Here is a 24,122-nt window from a genome sequence, read left to right as displayed (position 1 = left end):
GGGCCGTAAGTAAGCATTTCACTGTTAGCATACACCTGTTGTTTACCAACCATGTGACAAATAACATTTTATTTTGATTTGAATGTAGCTTAACTTCTGGTGTCCCAAAACGTAAAATCACTGTTGGTGTGCTCGAGGCGTTAGGTGCTTTGCTACTTCAAAGGTGTGGTGAACAGCGGGATACTTATATGCTACTACTTCCTTCAAACGTGCTACACCAATCAGGTTAGGTTACATAGGTATTGGTGCGCTATGTTCCGCCCTCACCTTTGCCAAGCGGCCAATAGGCCAACTCCCCTGGGAGCTTTGACTGAAAGTAAGAGGCTGAACTATACACAGGTAACTCCGTAAAAATTGCGAGGAAGAGGAAAAAAAAACTTCAGGGCTTGTCATGGAGTTCGCGTGAAGGAAAACACGGATTTTTACCAACTTTCTTTACCAGTTAAACCAGTATCTCTGGATAGAACACACTCAAGTACTTGATCAGGTAGAGTCTTTGAACGCAATCTCTTTCGTGTCCTCTTGAAAATAATCTTTCTTTCCCCCTATTCGTTTACTTGACTTCAATTGAATTTCCAGACCTTTTGTTTGCTCCTTATCACTGGAAAAAGGTGAACCCTCGTGTTATTTTTATTTCATCTTTGCTTTTAATTGTAGTTTTTACCCTTGTGGTCCCTGATGGCTTCGCACAGTGATACTCTGGTGGTGTTCTTTGGGGCAACAGCTGGTGCAAATGGGGGTAAACTGGGTTCGGATGAGAGGGAAATAATTCTCTTGGTGTGGCAAATTGTGGATCTACATGAGAAAAAGGTACGGACTTTCTCAACCGTTGTAAAGGTTTCTTCTTTTTAGTGTTTTGTGTCTAAGTAGTGGACTCATGTTTTAACTTGACAGCTGACATATATTAATCAACAAACGTACGCGTTCTGTAAATATTTGTGGGTCACAGTTTTAAAAGATAAGTGTGCACATGGGCCTCAACTAAACCAACCGATAGGCTGAGGGTGTGTAGCCTACACCTGTGTCAGATTTAATTTCAGTGAAATGCTTTAAATATAGGATGAAAGAAAGCGTACCTTTTTGGTTATATGTCAACGCCTTGACATTGGCAACTTTGCGTTGACAATTAACTGCTTGTTTGACAATTAACTGCTTGTTTGATAGTCGGTGAGTTCATAAAATGGGCCTGTCATGTTTAGTACTGACTTGGGAAATTAGTTGTTGCGTTTTTACCAAGCTGTACTCTGTAGTTTAGAACTAAAATGGGTGGCACATGCCGTGGTGAAACACCGATTCCGTTCACAGGTTGGGAAACTTCAGAGACGTCTTGTGAAGCCCGATACTTTAGAGTTGACAGACCAGAGTGAAGAGGAGACTGGGCTGTCTGTGGACGAACTCTACAAGGCCGAACCTCTGGACAAAGTTCTGCAACAGGTGAGACTCATTTTGTCTGATTAGGCCTAATAGTGAAGATTCCTGTTCAGGCCCAATAGTGAAGATTCCTGTTTAGGACCAAAATCTCGAGTCTTGTCCTTTGCTTTCCTGCATTCTAAGACTTAAATATTTTAAAACTGACTCCAAAGAAAAGTTTAAGATGCTGAACAAAGCATTTCATCTCTAATATGATAATGGCTGAACTTTAACTGGCAAAAACAACCATGCATGATAAGACTGACAGCATTCAAATGGTCTTTAACATCGCCAACCGCCTGGAGGGAGATAACAGGACATAACAAGCTTGATGGTGACGCTTTAGGGAAATGTTAAGGTGTGTCGATTTTCTCAGCGAATGGAAACCCCTGAAAGGTTTCTGACCATTAACAATTATTCCAATTGGTTGGCTGCTGTTTGGCCTATTAAGCTCTTTGACAGGCAGTGAGTAGTTGCATCCAAAATGACACCCTATTCCCTATAGTGCACTACTTTTGACCAGAGCCCTATGGGAATAGGGTGCCATTTGGGACCGGCCCAGTGTAGAAGCTGGTTTGAGTAGGCTTGCTTGGCTAAGCAGTGACTGCCGTGGGGTTGAGGTAGGGACGGGGAGACAAGCAGGTCTAGTCTTGTCCCAGACTGATGCGAGCTGCTGACATCTGGAAGACTGAATGTTTACCTGGGAACGCAAAGAAACACGCCTCCTGGGCAGAGAGGACGGAGAGAGAGAAAGAGGGGGAGTGAGGGAGACCCCTGGCCATAGCCTAGCACCTGTTTTCTCAGGCTAGGTAGTTGTGAGATGAGGCAGTCTGTTCCTGTTTATGATGACCAGGATGTGAATGTGTTTTCAGGTTCCACCTCCCCAGGTATGTTTTGACAAAAGAAGGGCTTATGTTGCCAAACGTGTTTTTCAACCGCTCTTTCTGCCTGCAGTGCTGAGAGTATTTGTATGCACTCTGTAGGTAGGGAGTTACACCGAACCCCATCCCCGCCCCAGCATTATTTCATAATTGAAAACCCCATATTACCAGGCTCTCCTAGTGATTTAGGGTTATGGTTTAGAGATGCTGTCTGACTCAGTGCTGTGGTCCTCTCCCATGCAACAAGCACAAGCAGGTTCGCTGAAGTGATCAATCCTTCCTAAACAACAACAATGTTTTTGCAATAAGGTCCCTGAGTTTGACAGTGCTCTTGTGGTTGTGGCTTGTGACACAATATAGATTTAGAGTAGATCCGTACTGCAAGATGCTCTCTCACTGCTGATTTCTGATTGCTGAAGTAATCTGTAGTTTGAGTTTCTCTACCCGCAAGCCGTCCCAATTCCAGTTTGTTTTGTGAGTCTGTGGACCCTTTAAAGATTAACCAGAACAATCCATTTTTTACTGGCTTACCTCTGTCTGCTGGGCCACTTTCTCTTGCCATTGGTCAGGTTTAGTTTATTCATTTGTGTCTATTGATTTAAGCCAGGTAGTCAGTGGAGGAATGGAGATAAAGCTACATTCAACTAATGTGAGTCATAGGAGAGACTGCCTTTGGGGTTGTAGGTAGGAATAGCTAACTAACCTGGCAGAGACCATATCTCAGTGGACCTGACAATGTCATAAGGCCAGAGCAGCCTAGCCAAGGACGCAGATTTGTTTTCTTTGGTGAAAGATTTATTCAGTCGGAGAAAAATGGCAATCGAGATTAGAACTGGGCTGCACCCTTTCCATTGGGGGGGGGGGACTTTAAACACTACTGTTCCTTGTGGATTTGTAGCCTGCCTTCCATTCAACATATTAACAACTTTCTCTCCCTAAGATTGAGTTTTTTTATTTTATTTTTATGTCAGAATCCTGTTCTAGTTTCTTAGCTGTTCTCAGATCAATGGGTTTGTCTGGAAGACACTTGTGGTTTGGACTCATTGAACCCCAGTCAGTCTTAGGGCCTCCCTTTATTAGGGCCAGTATTGAGTGTGAAGAGCCTCAGATCAGTGCAGTGATAGTATACAGGCTCTGACTTGCTCTGTGCCAGGCAGCCTGGAGCAAAGCGTGTTCAGCTCTCTGTGCTGCTAGGTCTCTCTCACAGGTGGGGCAGCGTCACCCTGTTCCCAGGTTCTGAAGGCACTGGGGCAGGGCAGGTGCACAGCAGAGGCAGATAATGAAAGATAAAGGGCCAGCAGCAATAAAACTCTCCCTCGGTCTTCTCCCTTCCCATTCTCCAACAGCATTGTGCCTTGTAGAGAACAAACCAGAGGGTCCTATACAGACCCAGGATTGTAAACCTCTAATCTCCACAGTCCAGTCATAAAATGACAAGTTTGGGACAGTGGTGTGACTGTAACAGGCCTAGCCATGAGTACTGCCTGGTACTCCCTAACACCTTATCGTGAGCCTCACCACCACCCCTGCTCGACTCCTCTCCATGGGCCCGGCCTCAACACCATGCAAACACACCAGCTATAGTTTATACCAAAGAGAAAACACAGATGGTTCAAGGGTCAACTCCTACCTCACTCTCACCCATGGCACAGTGCAGCAGAGAACCACCCGCCCTCCCAATGGGGAAAATGAAACCAATGGTAATCAATGAATGGTTTGGCTGGCCTGGTCAGGTCAGGTAGATTAGTGACCGTCTATGCACATGTTCTCATTTGTAGCATGTTGACATTTCCTATTCTGACTGCCTTATTGAGTTAATGTCTGGTACTTTCTCTGATTTAACCTTTGCTGCTTGTGTTGTCATATTTATCAGTACCTGTTCCCTTTGTTAGGCCTGTCCTGTTGGACATGTTTGCTCTAATAGCATGCTAGTTTGGCAGAGCGGATAGAGTACAGGGTGTGTCGCTTAGTTCCTTTAAACCATTTGTTTCTATTCCTAATCCGGCTGCTGATTGTGCAAGGCGGGGCTGCATATCTGTGAAAACAGCCGCAAGCAAACGAACACCACACCTCACTCACCATGCATTAGGTTGAACACAACTACCTTTGCATCCTGGTCTGTTCCTGCTTGTCCTATTATCTATGGGACTACTTAAATGACTGGGTTCTATACCATAGATGTTACCAGATACATTACAGTATCTGTTGATACCCTATGACATACACTGTGTATCATCTGTCATGGCTCCCAGATGATGACACATTGACCTCTGGATCCTTGGCAGACAGTCTTTTCAGAGAAAGCCAGTCAGTAGTCTTAGGGGCCTATCTGACCGGCCCACATCAGCCAATGAGCTTCCTGTGTGTATCAGTCCTTCCCTAACCCAGATGTTATCATAGCATGGTGAACTGTAACACACCAGGCCCTGAAGTGGCATGGCATCCCACAGCTCCACGTGGCAAGACAGACCTGTCAATCAATAACCCAGTATCCTGGTCCCGGTCACCACGAGGACTCAACCATCTCATCCCTTTTTAGGGTTTGATAGGTTCAGGATAGCTGTAGACGATAGATGGAGTGATGAAGGGTTCAACAAAACTCTCCTTTGTTGTCTCAATACAATGCATATGATCATGGTATAGGGGGCCTAGTGTTTTTTTGTCCTGTGTGATGGTGTTTGTGGGTAACGGTCAGTGTGTTGAAATAGAGACCCTCATGAACATAATTATTTCCCTCAAGTTGAACTCCATAACCTCATGTAGATTAGTGAGAGCCAGTCAGGGGTCATGTTCAGTAGGGCGAAAACATTTTTGAAATGGGGAGGTACCTCTTGACCAATAGGGTCACAGATTTAAGCTTTCCGTTGCAATCATTTTCCTACGGTGTGCCCTACTTTAACAGCACCCATGGCTCCTCTCTCAGGCAGTTGAGTCGCCAGCTGTTGAGGTTGAGAGGTCATGGCCCTGTGTATATATCTCCTGGCTGTCCGTGTGGAGCATGCTCTAACACACACCAGCAGCAACACACTCGTACTGTCTGAAGGCTGGATGTCATATATGGCTAGTGGCCATGTGAAATTAGCCTCACTGACTGACTGACAATTAGTTACTAACGACCATTTAGATCTTCTGGACAGATAACATGGTATCCCTCTCTGTGGGACTGTAGCTTGTAGGGGATAAGTAGTAGCTAAACAAACCATGAATTTGAGAGTAGTGTTGCCTATTTGATGTGGGGTAAATTTAGTCATTTTTTTTATATTCAGCATCACTCCGTCAAGGGAAATAGTTTTCTAACAAAGATATCTAGATATTTCAGGATGTTGTTGTATCTTTGGAAATAATCAGAATCCATGTAAATATTAGTTTTGGGAAAATAAGTGGTCTCTTGGCACAACTTACGGGTATGGGGTAAATTGAGCCGCGAAACAGGGTAAGTTAAGCCGCCTACAAATGTCTGTACTGAATGAAGTATTACCACTACCTTTTTAAAACCATGCCCATCTTTATTTCCCAAACACAATTCAACACAATCAAAATGGCTTTTTTGGCTTAACACCTAACAAACACTTGAGCTCACCTAACAAACACTTGAGCTCATAGACTGGAGCTCTATGTTAAGGGTGTCAGTTATTTATTTTACTGTCGTAGCCGACGTGTATATTGTTGAGTTGTCAGCGTACATAGAAACACAGGCTTTATTAAAGGTCAGTGGAATATCATTAGTGAAAACAATAATGGCCCAGCCAGCTGCCCTGCGGAACACCACACAACAGAATTTGCATTATAGAGGCTTCCGTGCTAGGTTTAGGACCTCCTATTGAAGCTTATAGAGACCCCAACTGATGTATAGAACAATCTTAAAATGATCTACTGTGGTTTATATACAAGCCCCGTGTAGCTCAGTTGGTAGAGCATGGCGCTTGCAACGCCAGGGTTGTGAGTATGATTCCCACGGGGGGCCAGTATGAATCTAAAAAATAAATAATAAACTGTAAGTCGCTCTGGATAAGAGTGTCTGCTAAATGACTAAAATGTAAATGAAACCTCTTAACACAATACATTAATTTGACTTGGTGAATCTTTAAAAAAATTTTTTTACCTAACTTGCTTACCACATTTTCCATGTGGTTTCTCCCTTCAGACTCCATAAAATTATGACCGGTTCCTCAATATTTGGTCAAATGATACATTTTGTGTATGGTTTCCTACAAACAAGTGCGTTTCAACTTACCCTTTTGGCTCAACTTACCCCACTCTCCCCTAATAGACAAGATACCAAAATGATATCCTCAAAGAAGGAAGCCAGCCTAGCTAGAAATGGAATTGGAGCACCAACTGGCAAATTGGAGAGGTCAGTTTGTTGGTTGAGGTGATGGTGAGACGTTATGTCTGTTGACTGTTCAAAGACACCAGTAAAGTTTACACAACACTAGTAATGGGCCCCATTTAAATGTGATGATTACTAAACACATACCTATTTGGGAGTCACTGCTGCGGGGCTTGGTCATTGGCTGAGTGTTTTTATAGGGGCTAGTGATTGGCGAACATTGTCTCATCTTGGTCTGGTCGTGACAGTTGGTCTAACTGCTAAGTGAAGTCCCTGATCCAGGTGCTGATTAGCACCACGATCCCTCGTCTGCTTCCTCGCTATGCAAACACCTGAAAAAACCTATTGGATCCCCCCCCCCCCCTCCCCATTTATAAGATGCGCGCACACACACGCACGGTACAGAACGTAGCGTTCACATCCGTCAATCTCAGGACGCCTCCCTACCTGTTGATCCCCCAGAACTCAAACCTACCTGTTCAGGGAACTTGTTCGTACCAGTGGGCTTATTTAAAGACTTGGCCTATTTAAAGTGTTAAAGGTTAGAAACACTTCTAATTCTTATGGGAGAGAACTCCCTGAGCACTGTTATTTGAAAACAAATCAAGCATAACCTGGCTATAAGGTATAACCTGGCTATAAGGTGAATGCACCAATTTGTAAGTCGCTCTGGATAAGAGCGTCTGCTAAATGACGTAAATGTAAATGTAGTTAGTAGCGTGCTGCAGCAGAGCAGAATTAATCAGTACTGTGTTACTCTGTGGTTTTTCAGAGGTGACATTGGCACTCCCATGTTTGTCTGCTGGCCACAAGTGGTTTACACTGAATCTCTAAAAGACCACAGGCAACTACTTGGCTGATAACCAACAAAGTAAAGTCATACTTTAGTTTGGTTGTGTGTGTTTGACTCATTGTATGTTCTCACAATAACTCTCCTCTTGTATCTTTCTTCAATCTCTCCCTACAGTTCCAGCAGTCCGTCTCAGCGGAGGTGAAGGCTCTGGGCAGAAGTTCCTACACACTGTGTGTCGACGGGCCCCTCATCATACGACAGGCCCTTCACCCTGAGGCCTCCAAGAAGGTATTGAGTGGCCCTTGATCTTCTAACCTACCATTTAGGGGAAATGTAGCCATTTTGTTAGAAAATATAATTGCCGTTATTTACTGACCTAGTTTTTAGGGGAATTTCCAACATGTATATGGAAAAGGTATTATGTGTATCAGTCTCTAGGACTTTGTTTAGGTGAAGGAGGCACAATGCTATAATTCAGTCCAGATATTGAGTCTTTGGTATTTGTTTGTGTATATTCTTTACATTTGACCTTGTTAGCCACACGTGTAAGTTGTACTTCCTGGGTCACAGTTAGCAGTATTTCTCCTGTGCTTGTCTTGTGTTGAGCAGTAACATGTCATAATCTGCACAGGAATGCTAGCTATCCACACAATCATCCGGAGATGGCGTCCTGTCCTCTCTTTTTTCTTTCACTTTCCTTTCCATCTCATCCCCTCTTTCTTCATCTCTTTATGCCGCCTATACCTGGCTCCCTCCTTCATTGCGTCACTCCTATTATCCCTTATTTTCATGAGGTCTGTCTACAGAGTATTCTACTATTCAGTGAATGTTGAATAGACTAATGACTGAACGACCTGTTGTGTGTTTCAGAACCTGGTCCTGCCAGAGTGTTTCTACTCCTTTGTGGATGTGAGGAAAGAGTTTCACAAATGTTGTCCCAACGTTGGACAGGTCCAGGACCTCACACTGCCCTCTATGCTAGAATGTAAGTCAGGGTTAGATTAAATATAATGTCAGTCAACACTTTTGATGTTCCTAGTACTTATACAAATGACAGATAAACCATCCTTACCTGTGTGTAGATGTGTGCATCCCAGAACTTCCCCTGTCAGAGCAGGTGATGGGGCTGAAGGAGGTGAGGAGTATGGTCCAGCTCTCCCTGCACATCCTGGCTGAGCCATACAGTACGTCTATAAATCTCTCTTTTGCTATCCCTCTCTTTAGCCCACATTTCCCCCCGCTCTCTGTCTGTGCCAGTCCCACCTGGCCACCCCACAGCCCTGTCAATCTCTCTAGGCTAGGTGGCTAACAGGAATGCTGCTGAAGTTGCAGGCTGGCAGGCCAGACCTGTTGAGCATGAAACAACCTGGCAACGCGGAGCAACACTAAAAACAACATTTGTTGTATTGTTTAGTCTGAATAGAAGTGAAGTCAATTGGCTTTTGTTGGCAGATCCAATGTCAAGCCTAATGTGAAGTGATTTTTTTATCAGTATGGTACTTTTGATTGTAAATGTGGATAGAAGTTTGATGTGTATTGTTAATTAGTGTTTGAATCTCTTCCAGACCACAAATTCTCATGCTTTGAAGCTGTGAAGTACAAGCTTGAATCGGGAGCATGGTATGTATATTCTCAGTGCATCGACTTAATGTTACCTCATTCAACCATGAGGTTGTGTGGCCACGTCTCTATACTAAACCTGTTGTTTAGTGTTTACTGTAGTTGAAGCCTAACCGTCCCTCCCATGTTCAGAGCCAGGCTCTTAGCATTGATTACAGCAACAAGAGAAACCACAAGCGTGTCATTAAACCACTCCAACTTTGCCATTAAGTACTCAACTGGCTATACAGTAGCACCACACAAATCCCACTACGGTGTCCAATACCCATTGCCTTGACAACCCCTGGAATTTGTGTTGCTGTGTTAGAGTAGTGTGAAGTAGACTGTTAAACTGCATAAGTCCCAATTTTTACCATGTCTCTCTTTGATGAAGACGACTTACTGAAACACTTTGGTTTTTTAACAATATAGAAGTACTATTCAAGCCATTTACATTGTCTTCAAAGAGTTTCTGAACATTACTCTCTCTCTGTTGTCTCATGCAGCATTGTGTGAGTTCAGTGTGTAACAGTTAAACACCATTCCCCATGTTGACCGTGCCTCTGGTTTGTCCCCTGCAGCAGTAAGACCGAACCAGTGGACAGTGAGACAGTGATCAGAGCCAGAGGGTTGCCATGGCAATCCTCTGACCAGGACATCGCCCGCTTCTTCAAGGGCCTCAACATCGCCAAGTACGTTACTAAAACATGACTGTGTGTGTGTCATGTGATTAAGCCATGTTTCCACTGAGAATGGGCGACTAACACCCACAATAAGTTGTACATGCAGCTTTGTCTCCATAGAGGGTCAAATTGTGCTTACCCTTCCTCCAACCTCTCCCTGTGTGTATCTCTAGGGGTGGTGTGGCCCTCTGTCTGAACGCCCAGGGCAGGAGGAACGGTGAAGCCCTGGTTCGTTTCATCAACCAGGAGCACAGAGACCTGGCCCTGGAGAGACACAAACACCACATGGGCAGCAGATACATTGAGGTCAGCATCCGTCTAAGACAGCAGCCCCTACGTCTAACACAGCCATACCATTACTGTTGCATCACTTATGGATCCAATACCGTTACAGCATCACCTATCCAGCCAATACTGTTACAGAGAAAAAAAGTCATGCTTTCCAACTGTAGCACACAGTGCATGTTGCATTGGTCAGATGAAAGGCCATTTAGAGTTGCTAAAAGTCTCCTCTCATCCTCACAGGTCTACAAAGCCACAGGAGAGGAATTCCTCAAGATCGCTGGAGGTCAGATTTCAGACTTTTCCCCCTTCCCTGTCTCTTCCCTTGCTTCCTATGAAGCCATGTTGAACGTTTCTCTGTTAGTGTGTGGTAGTGTAGCTTTCTATTACATTCCCCCCCATATCCCAGACAGACCCAAGACAGACCCCCCTGCCTCTCAAACAGCAGCTCTTTCCTGAGCAGAGCGGAGAGTATAGAGTAGAGACTAGAGGAACTGGCCCTGTTCCCCTGCCCTGTACCGCTCCGGTTCTCTGGCTTATCCTGGGGGAATGAAAGGCGCTTTGTGAGCCTCACCCCCTCCCCTCTCTCACCCCTCAGAGGCTAGTTGGTGGAAGGTAACTTTACCCCTGGCCGACAGTGTCTCACCTCATCCTCCCGGCGGCCAGTGAAAGGCCCAGCTCAGGGCCACACAAAGGGGGTGTGAATAGACAAAGAGCAGAGCTGATACAGGAGAGAGGGCAGGGGAGAGACTAGTGTCTGTCTGTGGACTCTAGCCAGACGACTGGAGATCTATAATGTCTGACAAAACATTGTACTTCCAGCAGATACTGTCGGCCCTAGACTCTGACTCACTGCTCTTGTTTTAATGTCTACTCTTGTATTTTAAGTAATGTAATGCATTTGATCATTTTATTTATTAGTGGCAACAATCAACTCCTCAGAATAATCTGCATGTAAAAGGGACCAAGTAATTAGCTAAAGTGTGAACTTTTAACTCCTAGTTAATTCAGTTTCCTCTCCCTCTGTGTGACTGTAGGCACATCCAACGAGGTGGCCCAGTTCCTGTCCAAGGAGAACCAGGTGATCATCAGGATGAGGGGTCTTCCCTTCACCGCCTCTCCCCAGGAGGTGTTGACCTTCCTGGGGGCCGACAGCCCCGTGACGGACGCCAGCGAGGGCCTACTCTTCGTAAAGTACCCCGATGGGCGGCCCACAGGCGACGCCTTCGTCCTGTTCTCCTGTGAGGAGTACGCCCTGAACGCCCTGAAGAAACACAAGCAGATCCTGGGCAAGAGATACATCGAGCTGTTCAGAAGCACTGCAGCTGAGGTCCAACAGGTAAAACACAGCACAGTCACTGTTTATCGATGTAGTAGACAGTCACTATGAGGTAGAGCTGTTCAGAAACACTGCAGCTGAGGTCTGACAGGTACGGTGTAGTAGAATGTAGAGCTGTTCATAAGTACTGCAGCTGAGGTGCAGCAGGTATGGTGTAGTATACTGCAGGTATGGTGTAGTATACTGCAGGTGAGGTGCAGCAGGTATGGTGTAGTATACTGCAGGTATGGTGTAGTATACTGCAGGTATGGTGTAGTATACTGCAGGTATGGTGCAGCAGGTATGGTGTAGTATACTGCAGCTGAGGTGTAGTATACTGCAGGTATGGTGTAGTATACTGCAGGTATGGTGTAGTATACTGCAGGTATGGTGTAGTATACTGCAGGTATGGTGTAGTATACTGCAGGTATGGTGTAGTATACTGCAGGTATGGTGTAGTATACTGCAGGTATGGTGTAGTATACTGCAGGTATGGTGTAGTATACTGCAGGTGAGGTGTAGTATACTGCAGGTATGGTGCAGCAGGTATGGTGTAGTATACTGCAGGTATGGTGTAGTATACTGCAGGTGAGGTGCAGCAGGTATGGTGTAGTATACAGCAGGTATGGTGTAGTATACAGCAGGTATGGTGTAGTATACAGCAGGTATGGTGTAGTATACTGCAGGTATGGTGTAGTATACTGCAGGTATGGTGTAGTATACTGCAGGTATGGTGTAGTATACTGCAGGTGAGGTGCAGCAGGTATGGTGTAGTATACTGCAGGTGAGGTGCAGCAGGTATGGTGTAGTATACTGCAGGTGAGGTGCAGCAGGTATGGTGTAGTATACTGCAGGTGAGGTGCAGCAGGTATGGTGTAGTATACTGCAGGTATGGTGTAGTATTCTGCAGGTATGGTGTAGTATACTGCAGGTGAGGTGCAGCAGGTATGGTGTAGTATACTGCAGGTAGGGTGTAGTATACTGCAGGTATGGTGTAGTATACTGCAGGTGAGGTGCAGCAGGTATGGTGTAGTATTCTGCAGGTGAGGTGCAGCAGGTATGGTGTAGTATACTACAGGTGAGGTGCAGCAGGTATGGTATTTTGCAGGTGAGGTGCAGCAGGTATGGTGTAGTATACTGCAGGTAGGGTGTAGTATACTGCAGGTATGGTGTAGTATACAGCAGGTATGGTGTAGTATACTGCAGGTATGGTGTAGTATACTGCAGGTATGGTGTAGTATACTGCAGGTAGGGTGTAGTATACTGCAGGTATGGTGTAGTATACTGCAGGTGAGGTGCAGCAGGTATGGTGTAGTATTCTGCAGGTGAGGTGCAGCAGGTATGGTGTAGTATACTACAGGTGAGGTGCAGCAGGTATGGTATTTTGCAGGTGAGGTGCAGCAGGTATGGTGTAGTATACTGCAGGTAGGGTGTAGTATACTGCAGGTAGGGTGTAGTATACTGCAGGTATGGTGTAGTATACAGCAGGTATGGTGCAGCAGGTATGGTGTAGTATACTGCAGGTATGGTGTAGTATACTGCAGGTGAGGTGCAGCAGGTATGGTGTAGTATACTGCAGGTGAGGTGCAGCAGGTATGGTGTAGTATACTGCAGGTATGGTGTAGTATACTGCAGGTATGGTGCAGCAGGTATGGTGTAGTATACTGCAGGTGAGGTGCAGCAGGTATGGTGTAGTATACTGCAGGTGAGGTGCAGCAGGTATGGTGTAGTATACTGCAGGTATGGTGTAGTATACTGCAGGTATGGTGCAGCAGGTATGGTGTAGTATACTGCAGGTGAGGTGCAGCAGGTATGGTGTAGTATACTGCAGGTATGGTGTAGTATACAGCAGGTATGGTGTAGTATACTGCAGGTGAGGTGCAGCAGGTATGGTGTAGTATACAGCAGGTATGGTGTAGTATACTGCAGGTGAGGTGCAGCAGGTATGGTGTAGTATACAGCAGGTATGGTGTAGTATACTGCAGGTGAGGTGCAGCAGGTATGGTGTAGTATACTGCAGGTGAGGTGCAGCAGGTATGGTGTAGTATACTGCAGGTGAGGTGCAGCAGGTATGGTGTAGTATACTGCAGGTATGGTGTAGTATACTGCAGGTATGGTGCAGCAGGTATGGTGTAGTATACAGCAGGTGAGGTGCAGCAGGTATGGTGTAGTATACAGCAGGTATGGTGTAGTATACAGCAGGTATGGTGTAGTATACAGCAGGTATGGTGCAGCAGGTATGGTGTAGTATACAGCAGGTATGGTGTAGTATACTGCAGGTGAGGTGCAGCAGGTATGGTGTAGTATACAGCAGGTATGGTGTAGTATACAGCAGGTATGGTGTAGCAGGTGAGGTGCAGCAGGTATGGTGTAGTATACTGCAGGTATGGTGTAGTATACAGCAGGTATGGTGTAGTATACTGCAGGTGAGGTGCAGCAGGTATGGTGTAGTATACAGCAGGTATGGTGTAGTATACAGCAGGTATGGTGTAGTATACTGCAGGTGAGGTGCAGCAGGTATGGTGTAGTATACTGCAGGTATGGTGTAGTATACTGCAGGTATGGTGTAGTATACTGCAGGTGAGGTGCAGCAGGTATGATGTAGTATACTGCAGGTATGGTGCAGCAGGTATGGTGTAGTATACTGCAGGTGAGGTGCAGCAGGTATGGTGTAGTATACTGCAGGTATGGTGTAGTATACTGCAGGTGAGGTGCAGCAGGTATGGTGTAGTATACTGCAGGTATGGTGCAGCAGGTATGGTGTAGTATACTGCAGGTGAGGTGCAGCAGGTATGGTGTAGTATACTGCAGGTGAGGTGCAGCAGGTATGGTGTAGTATACTGCAGGTATGGTGCAGCAGGTATGGTGTAGTATACTGCAGGTATGGTGTAGTACACTGCAGGTGAGGTGCAGCAGGTATGGTGTAGTAGAATGTAGAGATGTTCATAAGTACTGCAGGTGAGGTGCAGCAGGTGGTGTTTAGGGACTTAATGGGGTTGTTTCTTTACTACTTATCCTGCTATCAGAGATGCATCAAGCTGTTCCCTTGTACTGCAGCCACGGTGCAACAATTACATTATAGTAGACAGTCACTGTAAGGTAGAGATGCATAGAGCGTTTTAGAAGTACAGTTGAGGTCCAACGGGTACAGTGTTCTAGGCACTGCCTGTCACTTGAGGTCATTTCTTTAGAAAGGAGGACTACTGGAGATAAACCTCTTTCTCCATATTTAACCAGTTCTCTTATTTTCGTCTGAAATGAGTGTTACTGTACATGTTGTGCAATGAGTATTGTCTTTACAGCGTAAGACATGACTAAAGTTGGAGAAGGACTATACGTGACACAGCATAGAATGTGGTCCCCATGAGTCAGTTGGCTGGAGGATGGTGCTTGTGTCGTGACACCAGAGATGTTAGTTTGACAGTATTAGATAAAAGCTTATTGTAAATGACGATCAACATGACTCAACACAACAGAGAAACACGACTTTGTCGTCTGACCTTTTGACCTCTGCCCTCTCTGTTAGGTCCTGAACCGGTACATGTCCACCCCTCTGATCTCCACGCTGCCCTCCTCTTCCATGGTCCCCATGCCGGTCCTGGCCACACCCCCCTACCTGGCGACTGGCAGCACGCGGGACTGTGTCCGTCTGCGAGGTCTACCATACACCGCTGCTATAGAGGATATACTGGAGTTCATGGGAGAACACACTATTGATATTAAACCACATGGGGTTCATATGGTGCTCAACCAACAGGTACTGGTACACACACACGTGCGCTTGTGCCATGATACTTTCACCCATCTTATATTAAACACTTAGCGCAGATGAAGTGATGGGTACAAGCCGAGGAATCGGAAGCAGCTTTACACTATTGAGATGCAACCAAAGTTCCTACCCTAACCCTTCCAACAGCCCATCTTTCTCATCTCTAACCTCCCTCTCCTCTCCAGGGTCGTCCCTCAGGTGACGCCTTCATCCAGATGAAGTCAGCTGACAGGGCGTTCATGGTGGCCCAGAAGTGCCATAAGAAGATGATGAAGGATCGCTATGTGGAGGTGTTCCAGTGTTCTACTGAGGAGATGAGCTTCGTCCTGATGGGAGGAACACTCAACCGCAGCGGCCTGTCCCCTCCACCCTGCAAACTACCCTGTAAGTCTATAATAGATCTAGCTGAATCACTGCATGTCCCATTGATGTTTTACAACATATCACGTAGAACAGAGAATATGTAGCGAGGACAGTGGAAGTAGCTTTCAGAAATGCTTCTTTATTATTCAAATGGACATGTTTCAGTCATGGTTATGCCTTGTTAATGGTTTGTTCAGGGAACATATTACACAGGCAGGGTCAGCTGTAGTAATTATGCCCTCCATATTAGTTGTATAATGTAGGGTGGTGTAACACACCAATTAAAACTATGAAGGGTTTGTTTGCATACACACGGTTAAAGTGGGTGTCTATCCCAGTGTACTTTGTTCTATTAGTGCCCTGTTGCTATAGAGATTAGATTCCTGCTTATCATATCACTAGAAGGCAGTGCATGCTCTTGGTGTGGCTATTGGCTGTTGTGAATTCCGTCTGGTGTCACCATTGGCTGTTGTGAATTCTGATGGCCACACTTTGAGAGCAGTTACTCAAATGGCGGTTTCTGTTTGCTGTTGACTTTTTCCCCTTTATTCAACCTCATGTTTGACATCAACTGTAATCTCACTGGTTTGACCTGGAGTTATGGCAGTCCCTCGCTCAGGTTGCCAGGTTGGTAGCCGAGTGTACCTAGAACGCTCATCCCCACAAGGTCACTTGGGTTGCCAGATTGGGTAGGGATGAGTGTACGTTACCTGGCTGGCAACCCTTAACCCTACAAAGTCAGTCACTCTCACTCAGGTTCCCAGGTTAGTGAGCGGAGTGTAGTCCACCTGTTAACCCCTCAGGCCCACAAGGTCACTTGAGTTGCCAGTTTGGTGACCAGTCACTCAGGTTACCAGATTGTAGTGGAGTGTACAATACGTGGCAACCTTCAGCCTAACAAGGTCACTTAAGTTGCCAGATTGGTTAGGGGAGTGTACCTGCAAACCCACCCTCAGCCCACAAGGTCATCTGACTGTGTTTTGTGTCAATGTGGCCCACAGACCCATACAGCCTGTTTGTGTATAAATGCGCTGTCCCTCCCTCCCTCAGTCCCTCAGTGTGTTTATGTTGTAGGGTTAGGGCAGCACCAAGGACAGACCTGGAGCAACTTTCTGAGTAGGATACTATCTTGAGGCTTTTATGTGACTAATATATACAGTCTTATCAATCATATGAAAAACTAGAGTTTTTCCTAGCCACCATGCTTCTACATCTGCATTGCTTGCTCTTTGGGGTTTTGGGCTGGGTTTCTGTATAAGCACTTAGTGACAACTGCTGATGTAAAAAGGGCTTTATAAATCAATTGGATTGATGTTGTATGGCACATGGAGCTGTAGTCCCCTGTAGCTCAGTTGGTAGAGCATGGCGCTTGCAACGCCAGGGTTGTGGGTTCATTTCCCATGGGGGGCCAGTATGAAAAATGAATGCACTCACTAACTGTAAGTCGCTCTGGATAAGAGCGTCTGCTAAATGACTAAAATGTAAATGTATGATGGTTCAGTGTTTGATGTGCAGGCTTAGGCATGATAATGTTATGATGGTGTAATAATATTGAGATTATGATAAGGATCCAATATTCCTGTGTAGTTGAATGTTACTGTATCTGAAATTCTGAACTTCCCTCTCTGTCCTCTCCCCAGGTCTGGCTCCTCCGGCCTATGCTGCGTTCCCTTCTCCTGCCATGCTCTCTGAGGCTGCTCTGTACCAGCCCCCCCTACTGGCCACCCCCAGAACCCCCCAGCCCCCACACAGCCCCCACCCCACCCTGGCCTACTACCCCCCACAGCACCACCCTGCACAGCTCTACATGAACATGAACATGAACTACACTGCATACTACCCCAGGTTAGTATAAACTACACTGAATACTACCCTAGGTTAGTATAAACTACACTGAATACTACCCTAGGTTAGTATAAACTACACTGCATACTACCCCAGGTTAGTATAAACTACACTGCATACTACCCCAGGTTAGTGTAAACTACACTGAATACTACCCCAGGTTAGTGTAAACTACACTGAATACTACCCCAGCTTAGTGTACAAACCACACAACCATTTCCCTCTGGGGTTTTGTCAATATGAACTGTATATCCTCTTGTGTCATGTGTGTATGCAGTTCAAAGTGCCATGTTCCAGTGTCAAAATCAATACCCAACATATTCTGGATAATGTACACTTGCTTCCAAAGTAAAAAAAACTATCTGTTTCTCTCTCTTGCTCTAGCCCCCCAGTCTCTCCCTCCACGGTGAGCTACTTTGCATCTCCTCCAGGGTCAGTAGCGTTAGCGGCCCAGCAGCCCCATGCCCAAGGCCATGTTGCCTCTCCCATGATGCCCCAGCACGGCGCTCTAGTCAGGATGCAGGGTCTGCCCTACAATGCCGGGGTCAAAGACATCCTCAGCTTCTTCCAGGGATACCAGGTCAGAACCCCCAATATACCCCCCACTACTAACCCTCTCCTTTTCCCGCCACAGTCCCCTAAAACAGTCTCTGCTGCCCTCTACCCCCAGTCCCTCCCTCCCTCTACCCCCAGTCTCCTTAGTTCCAGTCTCCCCAGTCCCACTCCTCAATCTCCATTGCAGTTTAATGTGTGTCTTGGTGATTTCTTTGCCACTATTTTTTGTGTGTTTTGTCCCTTTTCATATACAGACTAAGATCCCACTATTTTACCATAGCAGCTTTTTGTAGGGGTAGGGGGTAAAAACATGGCAAATTAAAAGCCCCCTAAAAACCTAGTCATGATTCCTGCATTTTCACAGACGCTGTAACCAAAATACAGGTATTGGGTCTGTGTGATTGGTTTTCTGCTTTTTGCAGGTAAATTCATTAACACTTCCATTGTTTTAACACCTCCCTAATTTGAAATGCAAACAGCCCCCATGGTTTAACAACACCCCCATCCCTCCCAATTTGCCATTTACCCACTGACATGTATAAAAGGAGTATACCTGCAATTGAGTGGTAAATAACAGGCTGTTTGAAAGGGGCTTATATAAACATTGCGTTGTAACATACCACATCTTCTGTCTGATGCGGGTATATGTTTGTGCCTGTGTGTGACAGCCAATAGCAAAGCAGGATGTTCTGCTAGTTTTTGCAGGGTTTAGGGGCTGTCGGTTAGAGTCCTGCATCGGGTCGGTTCCCCGCGGTTGACCTGCAAAAAAATCAGCTAGCGGGAGCAATGAAAACGTTATTTCAACCCATGGGTCGGTTTGCGGTTCAGAACAATTATATTGCGGGTCGGAAGCATTTTAAATCAAGATAAAATATTTTTTTACAAACCCAGGAGCTTATTGTGTTGAGAATTCCGTTCTGTGAGCGGTGAGACAGACATGTAGGCTACCAGCCATGCACGCAGTGGATCAGGGAACTATCCATTGTGTGGTGCTGGAATATGTTGCCAAGTGTAATTTCCCTGGATAGCGTAGCTCAGGCAAAAATGTCTAACATAGACCTAACTGGAAAAATAAAAATAAAGGTTATGAAATACACCATCGTGGAAACAGGTGCTGCACGAGTTTTGTCAGCTAAAGGCTTTCATTAGGTAAGAAGGCTAATTAGAAGGCCCTTGTTTCAGAGTGATTTGAGTTGTCAATTATAAAAAGATATCGGCTTGGTTTCCTTTTATCCAAATGTTCAATAGACATGCAAACAAATGAATTCATGCAGGGAGGGAATAATGGCCTACTACTCTGGAGTAATGGAAACAATAAAATTGATGTTATTTGGTGGGTCACAGATCAGCTCTCGGAACAATTCTATGCGGGAGAGTCGGGTTGAGGAGAAAAATCTGTCCTGGTGTCAGATGGGGCTCTAAATTGGTTTGGGGCGAGTGCGGCTCTGACTTGTGTTACATAAACTGTAAAAATAAAATGTTATTGGTCGCGTACACATTTTGCAGATGTTATCACGGGTGCAGCGAAATGCTTATGTCTCTAGCTCCTACAGTGCAGTAATACCTAACAATACACACAAATCCCCCAAAATTTTAAATTTAAGAAATACCTGGACAAACTGTCCAAACCCTTCTTATTCCATAATAGCATATTTGTATAATTCCCCAAACTATAACCCCACCTCATGACAAAACCAGCTTTATGTTTAACTACAAGCCTGTAGGCAAACCATCATTCACCATTGACCAGTCACTATGCTCATATATTAGCTACCAGAATGCTTTATTGCAACACCAAGCATGGTTCAGCCGTGCTGCATATTCAATAAGGAACACGTGTGCACTTGTGCTCTCCCCTTCTCTTACTTCTCCCTCATTGGCTGACTGGCTGAGTAGGTGGAGTGAGTCTACAGAGGAGGTATGAACTGAACTCTCACAGTACTGTGACTGACTGGGCTGGTTGGGCAAGGTGTATTAGGTGTTCTAGGATACAGGGATGGGGCTGGGGCTGGGATGTTTTTGTAAAAGGGTTTGGGTCTCTTTGTGCTCTTAAAGGTTTGTTTAGAAAAGTTGCTGCTGGTTTTTAATGTCATAGGTATGTGTTTTCCTTGGGGCTAACTCTTAAGTTCCCAGCATGTGAGATCACCTGACCAGTTACTGTAAGGCTTTTCAGTCATACGCTGTGTGTGTGTGCTAAAGAGTGTGTGTTGCTGTGTTCAGTCCTGACTCTTGGCTAAACCACTGTAATCTCATCCTGACTGATTATCCCCTGGTTTTTGCTATCTGGCTCAATTATAAACTTGTTGTGCTATCTCTGACTGAGCACTCAGTTTGGGTGAGAAACTGTTCTGATTGGTGTCTTACATACATTACACTTATAGTGTATGCATGTATGTTCCAATGACAGTTGTTGGGGACTTGTAGTGTGGTGTATCTACATTTAAAACGTGTGTATCTAGGTTTTAAACTGTGAGTTTATTTATGTGGTGTGTGTGTGTATATAATGCTCTACTGAGTCCACCTGTCTGACTGTGAAACTCATTACACTGTAGTACTCTCCTGAAGACTACAGCAGCATGGTTCAGATGAGTCAGGGACAGACCAGGAGTCTGATCCAGCCCAAAGAGTGGCTCTGTCTGTAGGGAGACTAAGGTAAGTTAACACCCTCAACCCCCTGTACCTCGCATGGCCCCCCCGTCTGCCTGCCTGCCAGTCCACCTGCCGAACACCAAATCAACAGTGTGCTCCAGAGTGAATCTCTCTCTCTTTCTATCTCCCTTCCTCTCCTCTCTAACTATTTATCTAGCCCTTGACCTGAGTGTGCTACCCTAGTGGTGTTCTTTCTGAGTTTATTAACACAATTGCTAACCTGCTCCCACAGACTGATCAGGGGATTGCTTTTGGACTGAAGCTCTTCTAAAGGGAAGCATGCATTAGAAGGAATTGCATTGGCCTGTGGTTTCTCGTCTTTGACTCATCCAACTCTACTGGTTTGATCAATGCAGGATCTCTTCTCTAACTACTGGTTTGATCAGTGCAGGATCTCCTCTAACTCTACTTGTTTGATCAGTGCAGGATCTCCTCTCTAACTCTACTTGTTTGATCAGTGCAGGATCTCCTCTCTCCTTTGCCTGATTGTGGCCCCCTGGTGTTGGGATGGTGCTAATGACTATGAGCGGTGTGGCTTCTATCCCCTCTCTCTCTCGCTCCACACCTCTTTACATCCCTCCTCCATCTCCTGTGGTTTGTTGCCTCCAGCTCCAGCCGGACTCCATCCTCCTGTTGTACAACTTCAGCGGCCAGCGTAGTGGCGAGGCCCTGGTCACCTTCCCCAGCGAGGAGTCAGCCAGGCGGGCCGTGGCCGAGCGCTCCAACCACCCCCTGTCTGGTCTCCCCGTCCACCTGCTGGTGTGCTGCAACTGACCGTGACCAGCTGACCGCGACCATGGAGGGATGAGCCGAGGACCGCAACTGCTGACACCGTTTCTCTCTCCCTCGTCACTCCCTCTCCCTCCACTACTGATGGACACACCTCTTTTTCCCCACAAACAATCCGCCGACCCCCCCCCCCCCCCCCCCCCCTTTCACGCTCCCTCTCAACATTCATACACAGACCGACAGACACCTCTCCCCACAGCACTAGGTTGTACACATATTTATATATGATGCACGTCATCCTTTCTGTGTGTCTGGCTCGAAGTGCCTTGTGTTAATACTTCCATAACATCCACCGACGATGACAATGATATTTACCACTCACCTAAAGCATGAAACCACGTCTCCCTTTGTTTTAGCAAAATGACCACTACAACCCCACTATATAAGATGTTCATACCTCTAAACAAAATCCCTATTCCCCTGTGTCTGGTTTGTCAGTCTGAAACACTACTGTATGTAGCCTACCGTATGCATGTGTGTATGTCTTCAAACACTACGTATGTACTGTATGCACGTTAGTGTCGTAAATGATGTGCCTTCCAATGCTGACCTGTACAGTGTGATAATAGATGACAGCCATATAGACTGACTGGAACTGAAACTACTATTGTACTGGATAGCAGAAGGGAAATCAGATGCTCATTCCACTACTCCCTGGCATGGCTTTTGGAGAACTAGAAAAGACAAGGCCACTATGTACAGTAGAGAGCCACAGTAACATGCTGGGTGATGCACTTATTGACAACTACTTGTGTAACAGTGTTTTGTTTTTGCTGTAAAAACCATTTATGTATGGCATGCCATTCTATTTAGAATATGTCCAAGCACTCTTTTTTTGTTGTCTTTGCTACAATCAGAGTAGGCTAAGGCTCAAGTAGCCAGAGTCTCATATAGTTCTGTAGTATACTAGCATGACAAATATTGATTCTTTGTTTAATCCAAAATAAACTCTCAAATGTAAATGTGAAAAGAGTTGGCTGTTGGTCTGCATAATCTTTAAGCAATATCATTTATCCTTTAAAGAGAGTAGATCTCTGTGCCATCTCTTTAGTTTTCTTCCAGACTGTTCTTGAAAACCGCGGTCTTCTGCAGCATGCTTTCGATTCTCCCTTGTTTTGGACCGACAAACTGTTTAAAAAAACTTGTTCCTTTTCCTGTGACTGGGCTGCTGAGAACACTAGTGTCTTTGGTTTCTCATCTTCACTGTGCCTACATTACCCAGAGTGCAATACCAGCCCCCTCTGAGGCCTGGCTGACCTCTGGTGGCAGAGGGGACTTTTTTGTTTGTTTCTTTTAAGCAAGTTTGAGACTTGACTTTGTATGAATTTATAACTGTATGTGTATATAACTGTTTGAATAAATAAATGAAACTTTATTGCCCCAGTGTTTAAACAGCCTTAATTTGTTCTGAACTATATCAATGAAATTCTATTGAACAAGTCAGACATTTTAGACAAGGCCGATATACAGTAGTCTGTGACATGGTGTACTTATTGACAACTAGTATAACTTTGTTTTTGCTGTGAAAAGCGTTTATGTATTATGGCGGCATGCACCAATGAAATGTGTATTTTTACACTGGATTGAATTGGGAAACTAGTGGCGCAAAAGATGTCTCGGCTCTTTAATGGCACATATGCGTTCATAAATTAGGTCTTCTAGTAATCCTTATTAGTAGGCTATTTGAAAGGCTGATCCAGTAAATTATACATACTTTATATTCCAGTGTAGGTATAGATGACTCCTATGAAATGAGGCCCTGCATAATAAAGTGATTTATTGTCAACCAGTGATAAGGCAATCTCTTCCAGGATCAACACCACCATTCCAAGGTAGTGGGTTCGATCCCCGGGACCACCCATACACTCATGACTGTAAGTCGCTTTGGATAAAAGCGTCTGCTAAATGGCATATTATTATTATTATTCCTCCCAAACTGAACAAAAATATAAACGTGAAGTGTTGGTCCCATGTTTCATGAGCTGAAATAAAAGATCACAGAAATGTTCCATATGCACAAAAAGCTTATTTCTCTCAAATTGTATGCACAAATTTGTTTACATCCATGTTAGTGAACATTTCTCCTTTGCCAAGATGATCCATCCACCTGACAGATGTGGCATATCAAGAAGCTAATTAAAGAGCATAATCATTACATAGGTGCACCTTGTACTTGGGACGAAAGGCAACTAAAATGTGCAGTTTTGTCACACTAAACAATAGCATAGATGTCTGAAGTTTTGAGGGAGCGTGCAGTTGGAATGCTGACTGCAGGAATGTCCACCAGAGCGGTTGCCAGATAATTTTGTTAATTTCTCTACCATAAGCCGCCTACAACGTTATTTTAGAGAGTTTGGTAGTACGTCCAACCGGCCTCACAACTGCAGACCACGCCAGCCCAGGACCTCCACATCCGGCTTCACCTGCGGGATCATCTTAGCCTGGACAGCTGATGAAACTTTGGGTTTGCACAACTGAAGAATTTCTGCAAAAACTGTCAGAAACTGTCTCAGTGAAGCTCATCTGCGTGCGTGTCATCCTCACCAGGGTCTTGACCTGACTTCAGTGGGCAAATGCTCACCATCGATGGTCACTGGCATGCTGGAGAAGTGTGCTCTTCAAAGATGAATCCGTTTCAACTGTAGAATGCAGATAGCGTGTATGACGTCATGTGGGTGAGCAGTTACCTGATATCAACATTGTGAACCGAGTGCCCCATGGTGGCGGTGGGGTTATGGTATGGGCAGGCATAAGCTACGGACAACAAACACAATTGCATTGTATTGATGGTAATTTGAATGCACAGAGATACCGTGACGAGATACTGAGGCTCATTTTCGTGCCATTCATCCGCAT

General features: G+C 45.3%; 1 protein-coding gene across 3 annotated transcripts; it reads left to right on the top strand.

Annotated features, from left to right (window-relative positions):
• Positions 1-305: 305 nt before the first annotated feature.
• LOC311122087 (epithelial splicing regulatory protein 2-like) lies at positions 306-22,646 on the top strand. Of its 3 annotated transcripts, XM_084196502.1 has the most exons (17): positions 306-487; positions 658-810; positions 1,306-1,434; positions 7,589-7,702; positions 8,285-8,399; positions 8,497-8,598; positions 8,980-9,034; positions 9,595-9,705; positions 9,870-10,002; positions 10,222-10,264; positions 11,016-11,317; positions 14,823-15,053; positions 15,251-15,449; positions 17,069-17,273; positions 17,658-17,853; positions 20,381-20,480; positions 21,087-22,646. In XM_084196502.1, exons 2-16 carry the CDS (start codon positions 679-681, stop codon positions 20,468-20,470), a joined length of 2,157 nt encoding a protein of 718 aa, XP_084052628.1. In that variant the 5' UTR covers positions 306-487; positions 658-678; the 3' UTR covers positions 20,471-20,480; positions 21,087-22,646. The 3 variants fall into 3 exon arrangements, with proteins under 3 accessions (XP_084052628.1, XP_084052626.1, XP_084052627.1); XM_084196500.1 differs by lacking the exon at positions 20,381-20,480; XM_084196501.1 differs by lacking the exons at positions 306-487; positions 20,381-20,480 and having other exon boundaries at positions 494-810.
• Positions 22,647-24,122: the final 1,476 nt, after the last annotated feature.

Source organism: Coregonus lavaretus (assembly GCF_964263955.1).
Source record: "Coregonus lavaretus genome assembly, contig: HAP1_SCAFFOLD_1122, whole genome shotgun sequence".
NCBI lineage: Eukaryota > Metazoa > Chordata > Actinopteri > Salmoniformes > Salmonidae > Coregonus > Coregonus lavaretus.
The sequence above is the reverse complement of the archived record's forward strand: the minus strand, read 5'-3'. Positions and strand labels throughout refer to the sequence as shown.